General features: G+C 41.0%; 1 protein-coding gene across 2 annotated transcripts in view; it reads left to right on the top strand.

The window, feature by feature from the left end:
- Positions 1–1,881: 1,881 nt before the first annotated feature.
- The window catches only part of LOC122998838 (granule associated Rac and RHOG effector protein 1-like), a 33,210-nt gene continuing 16,599 nt past the window's right edge, over positions 1,882–18,492 (top strand). Inside the window, exons 1-2 of one of the 2 annotated variants that reach the window (XM_044375990.1) lie at positions 1,882–1,949; positions 15,132–16,569. In XM_044375990.1, the coding sequence (XP_044231925.1) occupies positions 16,066–16,569 (504 nt within the window). In that variant the 5' untranslated portion in view covers positions 1,882–1,949; positions 15,132–16,065. Of the gene's footprint in view, positions 1,950–2,448; positions 2,534–15,131; positions 16,570–18,492 lie in introns of those variants that run through there. The other variant, XM_044375908.1, reaches the window with a different exon arrangement.

Here is an 18,492-nt window from a genome sequence, read left to right as displayed (position 1 = left end):
ATCTACACTTTTAAACCTTACAAATGAATACCGGACAAAAGCTGAATATATCCTGTAAAGGCACATATTGATAAATATCCAGGACGCATGGCTTTTCTGGCTATCTTTCAGAATCTAAGCATTAAACCCTTTTTTCAGACGCTTTGCAAATTTATGTCATTCTGCCATTTCTATCACTAAAAGGAAAGGGAAGTTGTTATTTCCAAAATTGTTCTGTCTCTGTTTTAACTGGAACTAATAAACTTCTCAGGACTGAAGAACAAATGCTGGTTGAATTTGTGGACCTCGACGCCCCCAAGTGACTGTTTTTTGAAGTGTGGAGTACAAGATGTAATATTCTTTATCAAACAATAGAGGGCGAGAGAAGATTAGTCTGCAGCTTGGTCACATTCTTTGTTATGTAAAGTCAACAACAGCAAATGATCTGAATGATCAGACCAGAGATGCTTAAAATAGATTACCTGAAATGAATCATACTGAAAAAATTTATTAAAAAAATATTGGTGTGTATGTATGTATGTCTACATGCCCCTTGGTTTGGCTTCTGTTTCTAACTATCAAATTGATTTGATTGTGTCAAATTGATTTTATATGTATTTGCATATACAGTATATTATACAATATTTTCTTACTCTGATATACTTTTGCACTGTGCAAAGACTGATTCTAATTTAAGCAGCTGATATATTTCAGAAGGACAATGAGTGCCACAGTATCATGACCTTACATTTCCATATCACCTCCACCTGCATGATTATGACAAATTCCAGAAGTTACCATCTGATTACTGAAATATGAAAAGACGTAGACTTCCCAATGACTTCCTGATGACTCATAATAATATTTGGTTGCCAAAAATTCTTTTTAGTGTCTTTGTAAGTTTAAGAGAGTTGTTTTCGTTCCTGTGGGAAATAACAGTGAATAATTCTTGGAATTATAATTCTTATGACAATTTATGACACTAAACGCTTCATTTAAATAGAGTAACATTCATTTTTCTTCTAGTTGTTATTATGTTAATCACTGAGTGAATGGCTCAAGAGAGAAAACCAGTATGGTGACTAAAACATGCCCAGAAATAGCAAGCTTTTGTTGTAATAGTTTTGTTTTAGCTTCTTATCTCCTGTGGTCATGAACTAACATTATACTTTACACTTAACTAGCCCACTCTACTTCCAATTCAATTACTATGAACAAAAAATCGAATTAAGTAAGACAAAATAGAAATAAAATTTAATAATTACATTACACAAACACAATCAAAACTGAAGTTCAATTTGTTAACTGTCTTGTCAGAATTTTTCAGGTTTGTCTGTTAGGATTTTTCTCTTTTTTTTCCTAATATCTCTCTCTCTGTTTCTTTTTTTTTGTCCTTGTGTGACTTGTTCAAACACTGATTAAGATGTTTGCTTTTTCCTGATCATGGCTTCAATCGGTATTTTTGTATTTCAACCTATTTGATTTGTATGTCTTCATGTTTACAAAAATGCCAATTAAAAGGGAAAAGAGATTAAAGGTTTGGGTGGGTTGTGATTGTGGTGGTGGTGGTGGGGAGGGGATTCAGGTTTTGTACATGATGCTGTACAATTTCCCAACGACCCCACAGAGGTTGAATACCTGGGACCCCCCCACCTGTCAGTCAGATGCTCTCCCTATTTGGATAATCATGGCCTGGAGGACTGAGAACCCTCACAGACATCTTACAATTTTCTGCTTTTATATGAAACAACACTGCTTTAATCCTTTAAAAATGTGAATTTAAACTCTGAAAATCCAATAAACAAAGATTTAAAAATGTGAAGTTTATTTTGTAGACCTGAGTATTGTCAGTCAGTATATTGTTATTTTATTGTGATGGTTTCACCGGAAGTGTCTGTTCTTATTGCCGTCGCCTTGACGACGGGCACACAGTCGGGACTCGCTGTCAGGAGGGTGGATGTCTAGAGCTGGTGAGCGATGCGGTGATTAATGTAACCTGTACTAACGTTTTTCTTGTGTTTTACTGACGCTGTCTGGTTTCCTCCTGGTTGCGACGGCACTGACCAGTTGTTGGTCTGCGTCGGAGCTCCGCCGGGCCTCTTATATCTGCCTGTGCTCTCTCATAGCGCTCACAACCGTGTCGCAGAGAGCTAGCTGGGTAGCTAACGTTAGCTCGCTTAGCTATGCAGCTAGCCTGCCTAGTACCGATGAAACACCGATGCACCCATTATCGGACGTACTCTACTGTGGCATGCTCGTTTCCATTTTTCCTTCATAATTGAACAGTCATACCCATTGAAACACTCGGGCGGCTGTTTTCAGATAGGGCTACCAATGCATGTGGCATTTTTGTGCAACTATACGCGCATATTTTGGGATAACAGCTCCAATTTGATCTCTGCTGATGAAGCGCATCCGCCTAGCCGAGCGAGGGAGGAGGAGCGATTGGCGGTCTCGGTTATTTCTGTTTTCATTGCCACCAAGCCTTGTGTCTGCGGGCGATGCTTCACATTTGAACCATGTCTTGACAACGGATATAACCGTGGCGGTACAGGTAAAACAACGATAATAAGGTAATAGGCTTTAGGCGTTAGCAGCCACCCGGTTTGACTGCATGTCCGATAACGGACCTCGGCATTGTTGGTTTTAACTTGTGCGCCGCAGTCTGTAACGTTAATCACCCACCGTACAAAAAAACGGAATGTAGGTTAACGTTAGCCAAACGGACGACACAGACGTGATTCAGATGCTCTAGCAGAGCAACTCGTGTATGTGGTTGACGGTAGGCTGACAATATTTGTAGGCTTAAAAGAAAAGTTGATTAGCCTGCGAGCTAGCGAGCGAGTGTCTGGTTGTGTGTGGCCACTGGGCGAGTGTCACAGTCGGTAATGGGCACCGGGCATCTAACTGACCGTCTGTGTACGCTGTGGCGGATTCATGTCAGTGGCTTTTCTAATGTGTGGCATGTTGATACTGTGATTTCCGGCGGCACTGCATTTAGGGCGTTAAAAGGCCGTATTAATAGCTGCGACATAGTGTTCCCATGACTTAGGCCGTGTCATCCCAGAGAGTTTCGATGAAACCGGCTCACTGCGCTTGCGGGGATTCAGTTACACCTCCCTGCTAAATAGTGATCGAGTTTTAAAATAGTCTTATTGGATAATACAAAACTAACCAACTAATCTAGATAGTTTTCTTTCTCATTGAAGTTGCAAAATAAAATAGCTAACAGTGCTTCGCTGTTGCATTAATACCCAATCGCCCATGCAGCGGCAGTACTATTATAGAGGTGTTGCAATCGTCTCCCTCGATGCATTTCACTGATAAACTGTGCAGATATAGTGGTTTGAATGCTTGGCTCGTGTCACTGAATACCTAGGGACTATTTCTTTCATCCATTTCTATAGACAGATGGCAGAGACTCGTACCCAGAGTAGTGACTTACACAACCACAGTGATGTTGGTAACGTGGCTTTATGCTGTATAGTCTCAACAGTACAGAGGATATATCTGGAATTGCATTAATAAATGACGTTGTCCCACATTTCTCCAGGGGGTGTAGGCATCTACAGTCTAGCCAGGGATCTGTCTTTTGAGATCATGTGGAATGTGTTTCCTGTTTTGGTCGCTGGAGTGTAGAAATTAAAGACGAAGCCACTACTTATGCAGCTGCCCATAAGATTTGATCATGAAGAACAAGGAGATTGTTAATGCTCACTATTTGTAGCATTTAGCAGTTGTTGGTCTAGATTTGTTTAGTGTCTTTATTGTTGCAATGTTAGTTATGTGATTTTAAGCTGTGCATTGATACCATGTTGTTGCCTGAAGGAAATGTTATCCAGGGCTGCGAGGCTTTCATTATGTACAGCCACTTTGCTTGTGGATGAGATGTGAATGTCAGCTATTGTCATTACTTTACGGGGAAAATGCTTGTTTTAAACAGAATTGAGAAATAAAATTTTGCTAGTGGTCTTGATGACATTGACATTTGATTTTATTCTAATGCGGTGGAAGGAATGGTTTTGTTTATGCTTCTTTATAAAGCCAAAGAGTGTGAAAAATGGCCCAGTATAAAATTAAGACCCCCTGTAGTTTAAATTGTACATAAAGTTGTTGGAGATGGTGAATGTTAAAATACAGTTTTGACTGTTATTAAAACTTGACTAAAGAGTTAATAAATAATAAATTCTTAGAAATAAGCATTTGTGTTAAGGTCATGGCCTTCCTTTCATTGAGTTTTGCAGGCTTGTTCAGCTTTCATTGAAGCGACCCTCAACCTACTTGTTGACATCTGCCACAGCTGTGTCACTATGGAAATACGTGCTTTGCTCTGCAAAATTCCTGTCTCTGTTTAAACTCATTCTCTCTAATGGCTGATTCAACTGGGTGCCTGAATGCTCTTCACAGTCTGTGGACCAGTGCTAAGGCCCCAGTTGTTTTTCTTTTCTTTTTTGCTGTTTGTGTTTGTCAACATGTGATATGACCAGGAGTGACACTTTTCCTCAGTCTAACATTGAATCCGGATGCATGTGTGCGGAAGTTGACCTACAGTCACAAGATTACTGTTTGTGCTTGCCTCGGGTGGAGTACAGGCCCAGCCTGTGCTGTACTGGCACTGTCTCCACAGGCCTGAATTATATTTCCTTCAACAAAGGAGCTTTCTAGTGATTCTCTTGCTGCACAGTTTTAGATTATTCGGATGAATGTCACAGGGGCATCTCTGCCGGGGGAAGGGGTGAGTTAACCCAGGCCACGATATTTTTAGAGCTGAGGAATTCTAACATTTGTGGTTGATTGTGTGTTGATTTGAGCTTACTTCTGTCAAATTAGAAATGACAGATTACTTGAATTTTTGCACTTTGTTCTTTTTAAAGCACGTGTCTGTTGCCACTTACTATTTCATCTCTGAAGTTTGAGATTTTGAAAAAAGTCGTCTTCCTCAAGATGATATCATAGGAATGACTGGTATTAGTGGAAGGAAACTAAATGTTACCTTCAGTTTGTAGCTGACACTTGGCACCTCCTTACAGATATATTCTTTGTCAGTTAGGGCTTGGTTGCATTTATAGCAGCCTTTGTCAGGGCTATACTAACTTTTCATGCCTGTCAAACTTTTATGGCAGGACTCACTGTTTGCATCTTGGTAGTAAGTGAGTTAGCTGTAATTCAAACAAATGGTCTGATGTCAAAGAAATTGTCTTATTGGCATTAAAAACAAGATATAAAAATACCTCCAAGTGTATAACATCATATTATACTTGATACAAATATTTTGACAGTATGGTTATGTAGCAACTATGCTTTGTTATTGAAATATTTTAAAACTATGATGTTATTGTAACATATTGGGACACGGTGGTTTAGATGCTTTGAAGTCTTACTTGGACAGCCATACTGTATTTGAAAGAACCTTTACTGATGGTGATCCCCCACAAAACGTACAGACAAGTTACACTTACAATCCAGTGAATGTAAAAAAATCATATTACTCCACTGGATTTAGATAAGAGAGCATTTTTTTCTTTCTGTTTTACAAACGGGACATCAAATTTAGACATTATGATAGTGATCATGTTTACTGTCCATTAAAACTAAGGAAAATGTGATAGTTAGGCCATGTTGTCCACCCCTGGCCTAAGAATTGGAAGCACAGCACGGTTTGGATGCGGTACCATCATTGTGTTAGATAATGTCCACCTACAACACGTTTTGCCGGCGCGTGCATCAGAGAGAAGCAGGCTTGTGTGTTCTGAGTTTGTATTGTGTGACAGGATTTTCAATTGGATGCACAAAACTAACAACACTATTTGCACTGGTGTGTGTGTCGGGGGTGGGGGGGGGGGGGGGTGCGGGCGTCTGCTTCTTTTGTAACAGGGGATGTTTCAGCTATACATTTACTTCGATGCTGTTTCATCCACTGCCTAGTTAGCACAGCTGATTTTACACACCTAAACCAAATAGGCTATTTTCTAGGCAGAACAGAAGAAGAAGCAGCTAGCGGATTTACAGATGAGGGGGCGAGAGCTTGTAGCATGGGAAATCTCACCCTTGTCTCCTGGGAAACCAGTTTAGCCTGAGTTTGTGGTCAGCTATTTGCCCCTCAGTCAAATGTTCCCAGTGAGATGCATGAACGCTTGTGCACTAGAGATGATCAAATACAACAAGAATCAAGGCTACCATGAAACTCTCATGTAATGTGATACTTGTCTTTATTAATCCCTGCTGGAAACATTTTGCTTTTGCTTTTCCATGAGGTTGTCAGAAGTCAGGGTCAGCTACCAAACAGCAAACAGTGGAGTTGAAAGAGATTTGGTACGTTGATCAAGAGCACTTCAGCGGTGGTTCGAACCAGCGTCCACTGTTAAAAAGCATGGTTTCTGACGCTACACTCCGCTGTAGTCTGCTGTTATCATACCTGTCAACGTATTATACACATACGCTCTTCAAGCCATCGGCAGTAAAGGAGACTTTTTTTTATAACTCACAATTACCTGTGTTTAATGTATTTTCTGGATTTTCTGGTGTCAAAATAGCAGTTTTGTTGGTTGTGTGACCGAGCCTGAATTTCTGACTTTTATGGCACCTAACATGTAAGAATAAATTCTTACTTTTGTCCTGGCTAAAAATACAGCACTCTGGTGGCTGGCATGTAGCACAACCTGCAACCTCAGTATATAGCCTGCTCAATATAGGCTGAGGGAAGCATTTTCATCCCCACAGGTTGCCACCAGCCTTTCATGAATGGAACTGACGTCAGAGCCTTTCATCACAGCTCTCACTTGTTGAAACCCACTGGCTGGGCACACTAAACACACTCTATTGTACACTGCTATTCTGGAGAGGATATCTCAGCTAATTCTGTTTGCTTACAGTCTAACACTGAAAGGCATGTATGCTTTTTATGCAAAAGCTCTGATTAGATCAAATCAGATGAGTCTTTTATTTGTTGGCATTTGTGTGTCCACTGATAAGTCCGTTATCATCTTGATTCCCTTGGGACTTGAATACAATCAGTAAATTCATAGTTTCTTTATTCTTTCTTATGGTGTTGGAACATATTTGATTAAGGCAAAGGCACATGTTGAAATGTGTGTTTGCGTATGCGACACAGACCTGTGGGGCCCTCAAGTATGTCCTTTGTTAAGAGTGGCCTGTCTGCTATTTTTATTGGAGCCATAAGCTACTTACAATGTCTGTTATGACATTACAGGTTAGCCTAATATTATCCAGCCTGTTCACCAACTGTATCAGCCTCTTGACTGATGCGAGGTATTAGGTTTTGTCCTAACTTACTCAACAGTGGTTTGCTTCAGCAGCAGGGGAAGTTCAACCATTGCTTTAGAACTTGCAGAAGGTGCCAGGAAATACGAGAATTGACTACGATTTCACAGAAAAGTGAATATGAACAGCTTTTTTTTAATGATAAGAGTATCAAAGTAAATGTATTTTTAGCTCCAAACCCACAGAACAAAAATGGGGACCCAAACAGGATTAGTTGTGGAAACAAAACCAAACATTACCCACAGCCACCAAAACCTACAGCTGCCTACAAAGGAACTCTAGAAGGCACACCATATTGATGACAGAAAATCTATTCTCGCAGTTAATATTAAATCTTAGCCAAGGCCTTTATTTTTCTCTTCCTCTCACAAAGTCATGCAGCTGCATGTGTGAGTGTGAGTGTTTTTTTTTTTTCTGTGTGCTGGTATGAAGAGACCAGGGCCTGCCACAATACTCTCCTTGTGTTCTGTGGGCAAGAGGAGCCTGGCTCAGCTCCTGTCACACAGTTGCTCACGGCACTTGTCCTTGTCATTTGGACTGACCTCCTCGACCTGTCTGCAGATTCTCAGACTTCACTGTAGTTTATCTGCTCTGAGGAATGTCTTGAGTGGAGCTTCTCCTAACAAACACAGATTCTGAATCTTGTTTTTCAAAACTCAATTAGTACATTTTTATACATGTATGCTTTACACAATGACATGATATTTTGAGGCGATGTTTTGCAATGTGCGGTTGGTTTTCCTGACCTGCTTTTTTGTGCTCGTTTGAACCCACATTAAGAGGGTTCTGGGGAAATGCATTCCTTTGCTTCATTGGCAACAGATGTAGGGGAGAACATTTTTTTTCTTTGAGCTGAACCTTTTGGAGTTTCTAAAAACAGTGCGGTGTGGACCGTAGGGCAGCTGTTTTGCCCATGGAGGCTGAAATAGACTTCATGAGAGAGCTAATGCCGGGCTTGTGGCTAGAGCGTCAGAAGGCCTGTGTTTTCCTCACAGTGGCAGATGGATAAGGAGCTGTCAGCATGGGTAACAGCTGCCCCATCCGCAGCTATTAGGCTACCTTGCTGTGATGTGACGGCCACACAAATATGGCCGTGTATCCAAAAGTAACTCCTATAATGAGTGGCAATATCCTGAACATTACAGAAGTGGGCTTGTGACCGTAGGGTTGGCTGCTTCATTTCGTCAAATCTGTTGGGAAGTCTGTGTGTGTGTGTATGTGTGTAAGGGAATAAAATAAATGGCAAATGCTTCTCTACAGCCAGTGTGAAGGTGCCTTTGAGCAATGGTGCTAGTATGCTCGAGTGGATCTGCTCAGCGGCCAGTACTAGAAGGATGCAGATGTACTGGGCACCATCCCAGGTGTGAAGTGAAGGTTAGTGAAGGTTAAAGCAGAGGGTGTATGCATATTCAGAAAAGCCTCCCCAAAGAGCTATATTCAGTGTTGTTTTTCAGGCTTAGATTTAATCTTCAAAGTGAAAACAAAAAGGATCTCATTAGTATTTTGGAGCTTGTCACAATGTGCTAGAATGCTACTGCTTTAAAAAAGGTTATTCAGGTTGTCTGTTGGTAGCTGCAGTTGTTTGCCTGGAAGTTTTCTCTAACAGGTAAATCATGCTTGGTACTATGATTTACTACATACCCATACCCAATGACATACTTGGCTTGACGTTTTTGTTACTGGCGACAGGGAGCTTGCTCCAGGAAACCTAAGCCCCTTCCTGTTGAAGCTGAGCAGCTGACATGAACGGTGAGCGTGGAAGTAGCACTAACATTAGCCCTAAGCAGCGCCTGCCGGAGGAAGGACATTAAAGTGGGCTGTAGGGCTGCCCCCGACCAAAGATTTTCCTAGTCGACTAATAGTCTTTAGTTCAAGCCGTTAGTCGACTAGTCGTGACACGTTTATGATATGAATTGAATTATTTAAATATATATTTTTTGGGGCATCAGAAAATGGTTTGAGTTCCAGGGCTGACAAAGAATGTTATAAGTAACATTGTTAACACTGAGCTACATTACAGAGAAATACAAAACCGCAGTAATGAGCCTTTAAAATATAAATTTCACATGGGCACGCACGAAGTGAGCCGCCTGTTAACAACAATGAAGGAACTTTTTCCCATGGTCTTAAATGAAAACATTCAAGATGTCCAATGTTTAAATAAAATTAAAGTGCATTATGAGGCATGATACCTTCTTCCTTTAAACATGGTAGTGAATGAAACAATAGCCTGTGTCCACATCATCAAAACTTGATGATAACTTACAAACATGAACACACGTCTTTTCCTGCAGCTTAGCTTGTTGAACGAGCCACCAAACAATCACCGAGGAAAAGAGCACAGCTAATGTCATTTAGCAGCTAGATAGCTAAACAGTGTGTAAACATGGTCGTTGCTCTTCAAAATCCCTGTTAGCGACACACTGTCTGTCCATGACTTGTAGCTACAGCAGTGTGTTTACTTTGTCTCCAATGAGACATCAAATTTTGCAATTTATCCGCGGTTCACATGCGTGCCTAACTGTGGGGGGCGATCTCTAAGGATCACAGGTTCACCACATTCTGTTACACCACTATACACGGTCCAGCCATACTAGGTTTTCACCTAATTTTGCCAAGGCGCAGCTCCTGAATGGAGTTTGAATTTGTTTTTTTCTCCTGGGACTAACAGACCAATGAAAACTTGGTTGACTAAGACTCTTCTCATTGACTTATGGTTGGTTGACTATTAGGGGGCAGCCCTAGTGGGCTGGCACAACTCCAGTGCATCCGGAGGGACTCTCCTATCACATGTATTTGTTTGGGTGCAATCTCTTAATACAGTGAGCCCTGCAACAGGAAGCTGACAGCCAATAGAGCCACCCCGAGAAGCCAGAAGGCCTCATTAATATTGATGCCATGTCTGCTTCTCTTGGGATAACCTCTGCTTGCAGAATTTTATAACTAGGAAGGAAATGTAGACCGGTAACACTCTCTAATAAAGTTACATAGATAAATTGTATCTGCCTGGAACAGCCATGCAACAAAGAAAGTAGCCCACAATTTTCTCTAAAAAAAAAATCTGGCTTTGGTATTCAGGCTGAATGGACAGTGACTCACTGCCCTTAATCAGTTCCTGCATTTGTTATTCACTTAGCTGAGAAGTGTGGAACCATAAACTACATAAGAAAGGGTTTCTACTCTCAGAAACAAAATACTGGTCAAATACTGGGGGGTGGGGAGGTGCTGAGCCAAACTTGGGAGAGACTCAGCAGCCAGATATTTCTGCGTTCTCTGTTTACAGCAGGAACGGCTGAGATTGACACTAAAATGAGAATAGCTGGTCCACCTTAAAGGTCAGTCCACCTTAAGTGAGCCTGGTCAGGTTAGGCTAACCCATTGTTGCTAACTCCAGGGCTAACCCCCTTCACTTTTCCAGTAGTTGGGGAAACAACAGACGTGACTTTTCTTGGTTTGAGAAGCTGCAGCATTTAATAACTGACACACTGTAGCCTGTACTGAACATTTACTGCCAGATTGACAACTTACTGCTAACCTTCTCTGCTCTCTCGCTCTCTCGCGATTTGATGCACTAGTCAATGACTCAAAACAATTCCAAAATAACTTAGGGTGTTGTCGTGTGCACTCAGTGTGCGAATGAAATCATTAGTAGCCCATTGATATTAATGATCATGGGAGATTTTTGCAGCAGTGCTTATAATTCTACAGCGGCGCACTCCCACTGCAGCATGAATATAGAGAAACACTGAAATGATGAGATGTGACATCAACGGATGTCAAACTGACTGTGGATTACCACTGCTAATTAACAAAAATGCTAAATGTTTTCTCAAAGATTAAATATTTATCTTTTGGTTTTCCAAACCACTTTTCTAAAGCTGTCTCACCACTGGCCACACTAATTGTTTTAATTATTCCAAGCTGTGAGCAGCTTTAACATTTCACTTTTCATTGCATGTGAATATGTGACAAAATTCGATTTATGAAAAACAAAATGATTATATGGAAAGTACAGACTAAACAATAATGTCCAGTTGTGTTGTCTGTGGTTGCCTTACTGACCTGTTCAGCCCTCTTCCAAATACCTTGACTCACGTACTGTATTTCCGTACTCAACTGCCAACAGTGTGAAAGTGTGAGAACTGGAGTGATTAGCCTCAGGCTAGTTAAGCTCAGGTTTCCTGTTTACCTTGCAGAAGCTAATATCCTATTAACTATGTCAACTAGTAGGCTTCATGGGGCAACTGGCTAGTTCTCACTGTGGCTGTAATCCCTGGGATTTAGAGGTTAGCACTGTTGCACTAGTTAGCTTCTCTCAAACTGCCACTGAGTAACAAGCAGACGGTTGGCAAGTACTGTCCACCTGGAAAATGCTTCTTAAACTCGATCCCTTAAAGATGCAGTGGCTAGAATTTGGTGGCATCTAGCGGAATGGACTTGGCAGAAATTGATTATGATATTCATGTTTTTATTAGTGTATAATACCATGAATATAAGAATCATGTTTTTGTTACCTTACAATGAACTCTTTATATCTACATAGGAAGCGGGTCCTTTTCCACGGAGCCCGCCATGTTGCACCACCATGTTTCTACAGTAGACAAATCAAACACTGGCTCTAGAGAGGACCTTTTGTGTTTTTTGCGAGTTTCGCAGCCACTGTAGGTTCTCCTACACACTTGGAAGGGGAGACTGAGGGGAGGGGTATTCAGTTGCTTGAAATCTGGGACCTCACTGCTAGATGCCACTAAATCTTACACACTGCACCTTTAAGAGTTGTCAGTGCACTGTACCTTGAATTTATTGGCCCAGTTTTTGGTTGATGGTGTGTTTTTGTTTGCAGTGCAGAAAACCTTTTTTTTTTTAACTCCTGGTTGTGGCCAAAAATCTGATAAATGACTATGGATAAGTGTCCAAATGTATATCTGTGGTGTGATTTATAGTACAGCTACAAATAAGTCTGATTACAGATTAAGTCCACTCATAATTACACCCTTAGGAAAACACAAGGGGATAAACATGGAGGCAATGAATCTCTTAAATCGGGGCTAAAAAGTTTAAGAAGTGTGTTCAGTCAAATTAAAAAAGTTGAATATTTTGGTACACAACATCTCAGCAGTCTGGTTCCTGGCTTCAAAGGAACCATGCAGCTTTTTTGTAAACAAAAAAAAGTTTGCCTTCTAAGTCTAAGAGGTAAACAAGTAAGGCTACCACTCTAGTATAAGTGTGTATGTCTTAAATATTAACAACTTGCCTGTTATTAAATGTTCAAAGTATGGGAAACACGTCTCTGTTGTCACTCCATGACTTCATTTCAGGAGGTCACTAGTTTCCCTCGCCTCTGTCTTTCCACTCGACTAGGGACAGATTTTTTTTTTCCCTTGCCGGGCGTACCCCACTGTTTGTGAAAGGAAGTGAGGTTTGAAGGTCAGCAGAACATTGGCGGGGATGCGGTAAGGCCACCACACAGCTGCTTAGCGTACAATGACAGCAGACTGGATGGTGTTATCTTGTTTGGGACAGTATTTTTTTTTTTTTTCCCCTACAAGTTGCTTTTCCTGACTCATCCCAAAACACAGAAGCTTTCAGCATGGTGCTACACGATAACATAGTCTGAATGTTCCACAGAGAGATAGCCCCGCTGTGTAGGGAGCTGTGTATCTCACTGATAAGTCTTTCATGTTGATATTTGGTGTCCTATTAAGTGCAATATCATCAAGAGTGTGTCTGTATCAACCTCAGAGCCTACTGGCGCTCTACATAGCAAAGCAACAAGATAGTGGTGGGTTCTGTGAAAGCTACTCCTATAGTATAACAGTACAGTATCAGTATAACACAAAATCTGAACATCGAATCCTGTTTCCCAACAAAACCTTTTCCTGTTCAGATTTTTTTCACTTTTTCCAATCTATGTCCATTTTAGAGTGATGGAAATACAAAGAAGACAAAATACTTTGTGACACTGATTTCAGATTGACTCAGACAGTTTTTTGTAGAGTTGTATTTTAGGGCTAGTACTGCATTATTTCACAGTTTTTATACAGTGAAGAAATGTCATTACCGGTGTTAAATGTGACTTTGTGAAACCTGCAGAATGTAACCAGCTGACCTTTGCCTGTCTTTTAGTTAGATTACCGCTGTTACTTTAAATAAGAGATGTGTCCAAGTTCCCCTTGATCGTGACAATGACAAATATTATATTCATAATTAAGTGAAAAGGCCAAAAGGAGAAATACAAGTCATATAATGTTTGGGTATTGAAAGAGAGTATTGTGACTCCTACTATGTGTAGCTCAACAGACCTCTCAGTGTCCTTCCAACAATGGCTTCTTGCAGGAATTTCTCTTGCAGCTGTGTTCTGCTAAACCAGACACTGCCAGAGATTCTTTTCAGAGACGCTCTCTGTGAGGTATGGTGTTAGTAATCGTCTAGAAATGTACAACTTTAAACCACAGCTCTTTACCAAACTAATATAATATTACCACCGAGTTGAGACAAATGTGGCTGAAATCATCCTGAACCAATCAGAGCAGGAAAATAACAGTTTTTATCTGTCACTACAACAATGGATTCATCCCGAAATATGCTTGTTACACTTTATGGCTGTGGTTTGGTAGTATCACAGTGTTGCTTTCACTATAACTGAACAACACTATAACTATTATTGTGTAGCTTTAGCGTTTTAACCATGAAGTAGACATGCTCGACTGCACAAATCTCAACACTAAACTGCATGGATTGTAACAAGATTACAACTTCATATTGAATAAAGTCTTTGTTACATATTAGTCACTCTAAAGAGTTTCTCAATTTCGTGTGGTTACTGTATAAATGTTACCTTTTGTTGTTTAACAACTTTATCTCTGAGGGAAAACAGAACCAAGAAAATCATGTTGTACATACTGACTACAAGATTCTGTATATTAGGTTTAAGACATGAAAGGCAGAAGTGAAGTGGTACTAACACTAATAAAATGTAAGATCAGTTTTATCCTTATATAAGCAGTATGAGTGAAACAGTAGAGCAAGTAGAGCAGACTTCCGAAACAATCAGTAACTTGAGTTTGTGACTGATAAGTTCGGCCTTGGTGCAACATGTTACAAAAGTGGAGCAAGGCACCGCTACACTGCTTGCAATCAGTCTTGTGTCGTTCATGTGCAATGCAGAGTGTTTCCTCTAGGTTAGTGGATCATTTGGGAGTGGCCCAGCTACTAAGGGCTAAAGTCAAAGAGTTGACATATGTCAAAACTACTGATGCTGCATTTATTGGCCTTTTTGCCCACACTCACTTGGTGCAACTTCATGCTTTGATTCAAGATATAAAAATATCTTGATTGGCACACCATGCCCTTTAAATGGGTTCTTAAATGGTAGAAATATATTCATAGAATGACAATTCTGAATCTCATTTCTTAGATATTTTTTTCAACTCTATGACGCATTAAGATATATTCTTGTATTGCAAAAATTGGGGATGTGATCCTCTGTTATTGCTCACATATCACATTACTTCTGCTTTCAGTGACCTGCTTATGAGGTTTTTATATTATTTGTTACTAGACCAACATTTTTTTTTTTTGATTGGATTTTTTTTTTCTTCATATTTGTGTTCCTGTTACTCTACGTAACATATATGCTTGTCATTAAATTTGAATAAAAACTTTACATGTAATATTTGTCAGTATTTTTTTTAATGAAATTGCTACAAGCTGAATAAAGTAGCCGCTCATCTATTGTTATGTTTTGAACTGCAAAAAGCAGTCCAAATTATTTTGGGGTGTAACATTAAAACAGTTGAAATGAAGCTCATCCTTCCTCTGTGACATGATATTAACCCTCTCTTCTGTGTCTCTGCCCTTTCCTCCCTTAGGAAATGACCTAGAGGCCTTACAGATACATTTGTGCTTTTGTCGCTCTAATCTGCATCCGCGGAGAACAGCGAAATCTGGAAGCACACTTGTTTCCGCGGTGAGTAATATCTACCTCAGCCAGCAGACGAGGGAGAAACCAGGAAGCTGGTGGAGACTTCAGACAGGCAGACGGAGCTATCAGCTGGCCACTTGCTCACTGCCTGCCGAGTCCTGCTTTGTGAAGAGGATTTGAGACGGACTGGATCTGTCTGCCCTTCGCCTCCCACAGCTCCTGTACCAGCCAGTACACAAGAAGAGCCGAAGCCACATCCTCTGATTCCAGCATTTAATCATTTTGTTTTTTGTATTATTGTCATTTTCCCTCCGTGCTGTTGACCAGTGTCTCATTTTCCTTGGATTCACTTTTCATTTTTGCTTTCAACTTGTAACATTTTTTTCTACTTTTATTAGCGCAGGCTGGTATAGGTTATATATGTACATACATATGTGTATATATTCTACATACTGTATGAAGAAGGATTTTTTTCCCCATTCTGAAGGAAAGTTAATGCACTTTAAAACTTGGTTGTAGTATCACTTAAAGTAAATTAAGGAGTGTTTTTGACTTTTCCTCCCCTATTATGATAAGTTTGTTTGAAGCTGGAAACGGAGAATCTGGAGGTGTGTCTCTGCGGTTTTTTAAGCTGGGGCTGATGTGTCTGCAGCAGGGCTGCATGTAAGCATTTCACTCAACCTGCCAGTCTTTTTGATTGCCCTCCGACCTCACCCAGGCACACTGAGATGAGCCTCTGGCAGGTGGAATCCTTGAGCTGTCTTTTTACGTAACTTGAACAGTTTCAGGACTGGTGGGTTTAGTGTTTTTGTAAGGAGAACCAGAGCACTTTGTGGGGATAAAAACAAAAAACAGGAGCTTCCGGTGCTGTTGCACCACTTATGTATTGTTGTAGTGCGCAGGAAAGTAAAATGGACTACAAGCGTCGCTTTTTGCTCGGCGGGTCCAAGCAGAAAGTGCAACAGCACCAGCAGTACCAGATGCCTGAGCTGAGCCGGACCCTGAGCGCCTCCCTGGCCTCCTCATGCTCGGCCTCTTCACCCATTGGCACAGGGGTGGGCATGCCTGGAAGCTGCCACCAACCTCCCTCTGGTGCCACAACTGCGGTTGCCGACATCCAGCAAGGTATCTCTAAATACTTGGATGCCCTCAACGTGTTCTGCCGGGCCAGCGCCTTCCTCACGGACCTGTTCAGCAGTGTGTTCAGGAACTCTCACTATTCCAAAGCAGCTATGCAATTGAAGGACGTGCAGGAACACGTCATGGAGGCGGCCAGCAGGCTGACTGCAGCAATAAAGCCTGAGATTGCCAAGATGCTGATGGAGCTGAGCGCTGGGGCCGCCAACTTCAAAGACCAGAATGACTTCAGCCTGCAGGATGTTGAGGTAGGTTCTCACCCAGAACTAACACACCATCCCCCTATAACTACTTGTTGAACTACTTTATATACGGGGGTATGTCACGTTGTGTTGACTTAACCAGAATGACTTTGTCTCATGTCGATTTCCACTGAATACATAAAAGTCTACTGTTTGCACTCCTGGAAAGAATTGGTAAAGCTAACAACCGGAGGTGCTGATTTTAAGCACCACATAATTTATCATATTCATTTACCCATGACTCGTCTTCTAGCAGTGGTGCTAAGATGCTAAGCTGCACTCTGTCAGAAGTCTGGCTCCATGAATCAGTGTTTCCCTGCTCAAATAGGATTCTCACGCCCAGTATTAAGCTGGTGTGAGGATCTGAGGGTGAGGTGTGAAAAACACTGAGGATGTGAGAAGAAAAGTCATCTTTTGTCACTCTGAATACCACACCACCTTCCACAGCACTCAATTTGCTGATGCATAAAACGTGAAACACTGTAGCCAAGGTGTTTTTCATGTAAGTTTAATGGGGGAGTGGGAGACTGATGCACTAAATAACACCATGGTTTAGCTGTGACGTGAGAATCATCTTCACTCTCTGTCTCATCTTCCCCCATTATGTCGCTCTCTCCTTTTACACTGTTGTTTTTGTCCTTTTTGTCACACCTCAATGATTAATCGAGAGATTTTTAGTTTTCCCTAAATGTCACAGAGGGATATACACACGCGTCTGACCATTAATTCCACGCTAGTTTATCTGTGGTTGTCACCATTTACACAAGAACCAGGTCTGCATCTGCACTGTGTCATATCTTGTATGAATGTATTTGCTCAACAGAGCTGATGGCTTTATTAAAAGGGACAGAACATGAACATTACTTAGAAGAGTGGACCTAATGGCTGAGATGACTGGAAGTCACTGTCAACAATAACAGTAGTCTATGGTTGTTATAGAAACCCCTGTTGACCCTTTCTACCAAAGCAAGACTGTGTCAGACCCATTTAAAACCCAGGTCAGGAGGTTCATGAAGCCAGGTTGGAAAACACATGTTGACACTGTCATACTTCAAACACAGGTTCATGTCAGGTTACTGGTTCAGTCTGAAACGGGCACCTGCAAAAGATCAAGACACAGACGAAAAGGAAACAGGTTTTCCTTCTTTGAGAAGTAAACCATGAATTGATAGTTGTGATGGAAAATCTCAATTACAGTATTTATCAGAGCAAGTCCAATGATCAATTTTGCTGTAATCGAGCTGCCTTAAGAGGTGGTCTCTCGTGATGTGCTATGTACCACACCCAAGCAGCCCCCAGCCTGAACCCCATCCTTCCCTTTTCACTATTTTTTTTTTTTTTACTACATCTGTTTATTATTCCTCCATTTGATGCATAGCTGTGAGCCTGTGGAGCTCCGTGTGTGTCTGTCCACTGTCCTTCACTGTTTTCTTTGACAGCAAATAGGGCTGCACAATTTTGTCATTTAGAAAAAAAGTTCTAAATGACAAACTTTTTTAAGTATGTAGTGCAAGATGTTAAGACCTTGTCTAAATCCCATCCAAACTTTGGATCCATTCACAACAAACAAACAGACAAAATCCACAACAGTTCCAGGCTGATACTCCTCTCCACAGATAGTATACACAGTACTACAGGACACTACACAAACCACAGACACCATAGGAAATGGCTAAAGAAAGATATTTTAACAATTTACATGTAGATATTAGCTGAACCAAGACCATTTACACATTTATATATACTTTCCTCCTCTGGTCTATCATCTTGACCACCAATTCGTCTCGAGTTTCCTTGCTTGCTGGCGTTCAGACTCCCCAGTTTCACTCTCCTCATCAACTTCCTCTTCGCTTCAGCAGTATATTTGCATCAACAGTGGTTTCTCTGTTTCACACATCAATATTCATATTAGTACTTACTAGGACTTGA

Source organism: Thunnus albacares, chromosome 1, assembly GCF_914725855.1.
Source record: "Thunnus albacares chromosome 1, fThuAlb1.1, whole genome shotgun sequence".
Lineage (NCBI taxonomy): Eukaryota > Metazoa > Chordata > Actinopteri > Scombriformes > Scombridae > Thunnus > Thunnus albacares.
The sequence above is the reverse complement of the archived record's forward strand: the minus strand, read 5'-3'. Positions and strand labels throughout refer to the sequence as shown.